Source organism: Physeter macrocephalus, chromosome 19, assembly GCF_002837175.3.
Source record: "Physeter macrocephalus isolate SW-GA chromosome 19, ASM283717v5, whole genome shotgun sequence".
NCBI classification, from domain to species: domain Eukaryota; kingdom Metazoa; phylum Chordata; class Mammalia; order Artiodactyla; family Physeteridae; genus Physeter; species Physeter macrocephalus.
Window position 1 is genome coordinate 71,038,417 of NC_041232.1, and position 5,491 is coordinate 71,043,907.

General features: G+C 39.6%; 1 protein-coding gene across 2 annotated transcripts in view; it reads right to left on the reverse strand.

The window, feature by feature from the left end:
• Nucleotides 1–550: 550 nt before the first annotated feature.
• FECH (ferrochelatase) overlaps nt 551–5,491 on the reverse strand; it is a 40,362-nt gene continuing 35,421 nt past the window's right edge. For both annotated transcript variants that reach the window (XM_007101454.4, XM_007101456.4), the window contains 2 exons: nt 4,797–4,856; nt 551–4,325 (listed from right to left, as the gene is read on the reverse strand). In XM_007101454.4, coding sequence (XP_007101516.1) covers nt 4,191–4,325; nt 4,797–4,856 — 195 coding nt within the window. In that variant the 3' untranslated portion in view covers nt 551–4,190. The remainder of the gene's footprint in view (nt 4,326–4,796; nt 4,857–5,491) is intronic.

The following is a 5,491-nucleotide window of genomic DNA, read 5'->3' on the forward strand; positions in this document are numbered from 1 at the left end:
TGGGCCTTTAACAGACACACACACACACACACACACACACACACACACACACACACACACCACCCAAACACTGCACCTTACTAAATACGTTATGCATGTGATCTCATTCAATCCTCTTTTTAAAATCTGCATAAATATCCTTTGATCCAGAAAACCCACTTCTAAGGGGTATTTCCTACAGAAATGACTGAGAATATGTCCAAAGATTCTGTCTATAAGGATGTTTATCAAATATAAGCAAACCTTCGCTTCTCAGGGCCCCTGTCAGTACAACAGGCCCATGGGATTTTGTTGGACACAACTGGCATCTTACTAAAAAGATTAAAATTTCTAGTAACCATGGGGTAGCTTCCACTCTAAAGAGACAGCGACCTACAGAGCGAGCTACCTCTCTCTATATAATGAATGTGGGAACAGTGCAAGTATGCGATCCACACAGACCACGCCCATCATCCCAGAAAGGTTCCGTTTGAGGCAGTAGTGTTTTGGTAAATGGTCACTGACTAGCTCTCTGAAAAAACAATCTATGCATACATGTGTGTGTGTTTATTATAACTTTTACCAGTATAAAAGATACAGGATGCACAATTTACAAGTAATAATAAAATACATAATTCTCTTTACTGTAAATTCCATATAATCAATTAATTCTCAAAGAATGCTTTTGTTGACTTTTATCAAGCTCTTGCATCTGTAGCCAACCTATATAGTTCTGACGTGAATGCTGATGTTTTTATTTACATTAACGAGTAACACAAATGTAAAACAACTTTGTATATCAAAACTTCACGGGGATAAATCGGCTATTAGTTTTCACGTAATGGGAGGATATTTCCTCAAATTTTTGCGCTATTCACGATGTAATGGCTAGAGACATGACAACTTTTAATATGTATGAACATTTTTTCCACCACTTTAAGTCTAGGTAATCAACAAAACAATCAAGGAAGCCCTAAGTTGTAGTATTTGCTGATTTCCAAACGTAAATGGCCCTACTGTAGCCAATTTCAAGCTACCAACACGGTCACTGAACAAAGCTGGAGACGTACAGTAGCTCATCATTATATAGTATTTTCACCACATAGGTATCATAAACATAAATAACCTCTAGAATAAAGATGATAAAATATAGTAAAATAATAGGGAAATGATTTTTGAGTATTTGTTACTTTTTAAAATATAATTAAACTGTAAGATAGAACACTTTTAATGATTGCTATGTGTAACAACCTGAAATTTTAACAATTGGCCAGCAAGCCCCTGCTTGTATGCCTGTGCAGTTAATCCCATCTCATGTATGTAATTTTTTTTTAAATAAGGAAAAGGTAAAAATACCTCATGAATTCTCAGGGTAAAATCTATTATTTCTTAATATGTCAGGAAAGTAAAGCTTCAACCCCTTGGGGAGAGTGGAAGGAAAAAAGCCGGCCTGCACGATTTCATTTCAGGAGCAGGCTGCTGAGAGAGCACCTGGCATGTCAGAGTGACAGCTGTCAAACAACCAGAAACAGGACCCGGAGACTCCTGCCCAAGGGCTTATAACACAGGTTCAAACCAGGCTTTTTTCCAAAAATGTTTCTAATTCCAACATCCCTCCTAATGGCTTACTGTAGACTAATTTAGCCAGGAGCTGTTAATGCTAAAAATGGAAGCTAATGATTTCAGCTAAAAACGACTAAGCCGACACCATCAGAGTGTATTGTAAGAAACTGATTATCACGGGTGCATTTGTTTTCCACTTCCTCGTCCCTGTAGAAAGGCTTAATAAGATTCCCACAGCAAAAGCAGAAGCACTTCTTCCTCTCCTGGGAGCCTAGATTGTGAATGTGTTCTCTGGAGGTCACCCACTCCCCAGAGCCCTCCTGAGACTCATCTCACGCTGGGAGCCACGGTTCCGCTAAAGGGCGCCCACTGCTGTTGCTTGTCCTATTGGTGCCATGCAGCGATTATCGACAGCATCAGCTTCTTTCTCTTGAGTGCCCACCGGTACCCACCACTCACCTCGGTGCCTTATAGCTTGGCACACTTTATACTTTCCAGAATAAGTGTATTGTGAAAAGAAGCATGCCTTTTAAGGCAAAGATTAGATAATAGTCATACCACACAACTGTCCAGCTGGAAGAAATCTAGCGAAAAAAAAAAAAAAGATCAAGTTTTCAGGTGTCACTGTTTGAATTAACCAGGAATGTTAGAAAGCAAGCACACAAAACTTCAATATAATTATGACATGATTAAATATTTCAACTGGCAATGATTTAAGCAGAATTCAGGTTTCTTGAGCCATCCGATATTCAGGTTTAATTCATGTGATGTACATTCCCTGAAACCTTATGATGCTAGCTTCTATAAAAAGAAAGCTGAATGTCACAGAAAGCCACCTGGACTGGGAGAAGTTACTGAAGGGGTTTTTTACAATGGAATCTCAATTATTAGGCAATTAGAACAACACTCCTAGGAATGATATTTACAAATATCATTGTATTTGTAAATACATGTAAATTTGGTTGTACCCAAAAGGGTACAACCTTGATGAAATGTTTTTAATTTTATAATTTTTAGAAATAAGGAAAGAAAAGATTAGCTTTTGTCTTTCTCTGAGGATTCCCATATTAAGACGGAGAAACTGAACGATCTTAATTTAGGACACTAGTTTTGGGGTCAACTCAGAATTTTCTTTTTCCAGCTTGCAACATCTCAACGAATTTCCCATTTCCACCCAATGTTGGGAAGCATGTTCCTGGGCCATCTTCAGGATCCGACAGAAGGGGTTTTATAGGCTGGGTTGAGAGCTTAGAGATGCAGTACCAAGAGTGCAGTCAAGGGCTCTAGGCTTACACACCAGCGCACGCGTACACACACAGGTGTTAGTTCTTTCTTATGGCCGCCAGCTTTAAACTCTGCCCTCTGGCTAACACACAAGTTGCTCCTTACCCCATCCTGCCAAGGTCACTCAAAGCCTACCTTGAACCTAGTCCCGCCAAAGTGAGTGGAAACAGAAGAGGAAAATTCTAAACAACTGTCTATGCCTTGTACCCTCTTCTGGAAACACAATCTACTAAAAGGAAAGCCAATTTGGAAAAAAAAAAGCGTAGATGCTACTCAAATTTCAGAGCTGTTATCAGTGTGGGAAAACTATTAACTAACGTGGATGGCATGTTTCTTTTCTTGTACTACAAAGTAAATTCCTCTTATTTAATAATTTTGATTAGCAATGAATTTGGATTACTTTTGGTTTAACAGAGAGAATGAATCAGACTGGTTAAAACCTTAATGATGTCATATTTATTAATATAGTAAATACTGAATATAGAAGATCTATGACTCCACTAATACTTTCACTGGCTTAAAAAAAAAAAGAAATGCACTTTAGAAGAACAAAGTTGTAAGGCTTAAAGGAAAGAGAAAGTAATTATTACAAATCCACTATGGATCCATCAGAGATTTTTTAAATCCATATAAATCCAGGTATAGAAGATCTGACTCTGATCCTACATTATTTCTACATTTTAGGACAACTTTTCACTCACAAATTCAAGGTTATAATGGCATCTAAAATAGCCACAGGAAAAGACTAACATGAAATACAATAATATGAATAATACTTGCTGCATTAGAGTGGTTATTTTCCTTTTCTCTATTTTTTAAATTTCCTAGAGCATGGTTATATAATTTTTATAATAAAAATTGTAGATTAAGAATTTGAGGTTACCAAACATAGTTGACCTTATAAAATAAATCTTCAAACAAATGTGCGGAAAGGGGACATTCAACCAAGATGAAGAAGATGCTCAGTGGAAAGGTCCACGAGGTCCTGAGAGGAGCCCTGGACGTGCAGCCCTTCCGTAGCATTTCCAGCCCCCCCTCCTGTGGCACCAAGGTGGGGATGACAAATGCAGGACTGCTACACGTTTATCAGCCCCGCGTGCCCGGGGAATCTCAAAGCACTTTTGGAACCTACACCTGATGCGGTTTCACTGAGAGGGGAACTATAAACGCTCACTGTATTGGTCTATAAAAATACCCCTCAGTAAGGATTTCAGAGTCCATTCCTCAAGAAGGTACACAATTTGTGGCCCAAGGCTACGCCCACACCAATGTAACTCCCTCCCTAATGCTAAATACATCCTCCTCCACCTCGGAGGCGTCTGGAGGCTGGGCACCTGCCAAATCCCAGCGTTGCTCTGGCGGGGTCACAGCTGCTGGCTGCTGAAGAAGGACTTGGTCTCCCTGCACGCGGGATTCACGCAGAGCGGGCAGCTCAGGGTCAGCTGCGTGGAGCAGCGCTCGTTGGACTGGATGTGTGAGTGCACCAAGTCGGCCAGGGCCTGGAGACAGACGACAAGGAGAGGCCCGTCAGAGGCAGAGAGGCTGCCGCTCCCCACTCGTCCTCTCTCCCATCTCCCCAGAGAAGCACTGTGGCGTGAGGTTTCTTTTCATTCAAAACCTATGAAACCTTTCAACCCACTTCTATAATGTCTTCCTTTCTTAAGAATTCTCAGCTTAGAGAAAAGTTTAAAACACAGGTTTTAGAAAAGGAAATCCTCTCACCCCACCTGCCGAAACTTGTCTCTGAAAGGCAGATTTTTAATTAGACATAGTGATAGGTGGGTAGAAATAAGAAAACGGGGGCTCTCTAAAGGAGAAAAGAGCAAGAGTATAAGGAATTCGATTTTATTTTTGTAATTAATTGGAACTCAAAATGTTCTAATATGTGAGAAAACCAATATTCTGTAAGAGTTTCTCAGAGGACTGCTCTCCGACATGTTCTACTAAAATGGTTGTAACACTAGCGATACCTTCGAGAACAGTGGATTTCCATTAAGAGACTCTGCTCTTCTGATGTTTTCAACCCCACACTGAAATCAAATGAGAAAAGGGAGGAAAAACACATACACGTTTTATTTTCCTTTTTGTTTTTTTTTTAAAGAAACTGCTACAAAAAATAAAATAAATAAATAAACACACATACACAAACACAACTCAAAGTCTTAGTACCAAAGTGTTCCCAGACTACCCGGAAATGAAAAACAGTCCCGGGACCAGACATAGATGCTTATTTTCACCCCTTTGTCATAAAATTGCTCTTCAATTTCTATTCCTTCCCTCATCCCATTACCTTCCCATGGGTGCTTTGTTTCCAAACCATTTTTGAGGTTTGTATCTGATAGAATACTCAAGTAATTTAAATCTGCTTACCATTCTTTTTTTAGTCTACCTTTCTAATGCATACTTTTACAGACCCTACCCTAAGCAGAATGTTGCTTTAATGACTTAAATTTTTACATGTTTTGATTCCAAGTGCCAAAAGAGGTAAATTAATTTAATGTATATTGAAACTAGATTAGATCCAATATGCAGCGTTGGGTTTTTAAATATATTCTTCCATAAAAAAATCTACATCAAAAACCTAAGGATTGGGGGCTTCCCCGGTGGTGCAGTGGTTGAGAGCCCGCCTGCCGATGCAGGGGACACGGGTTCGTGCCCCGGTCCG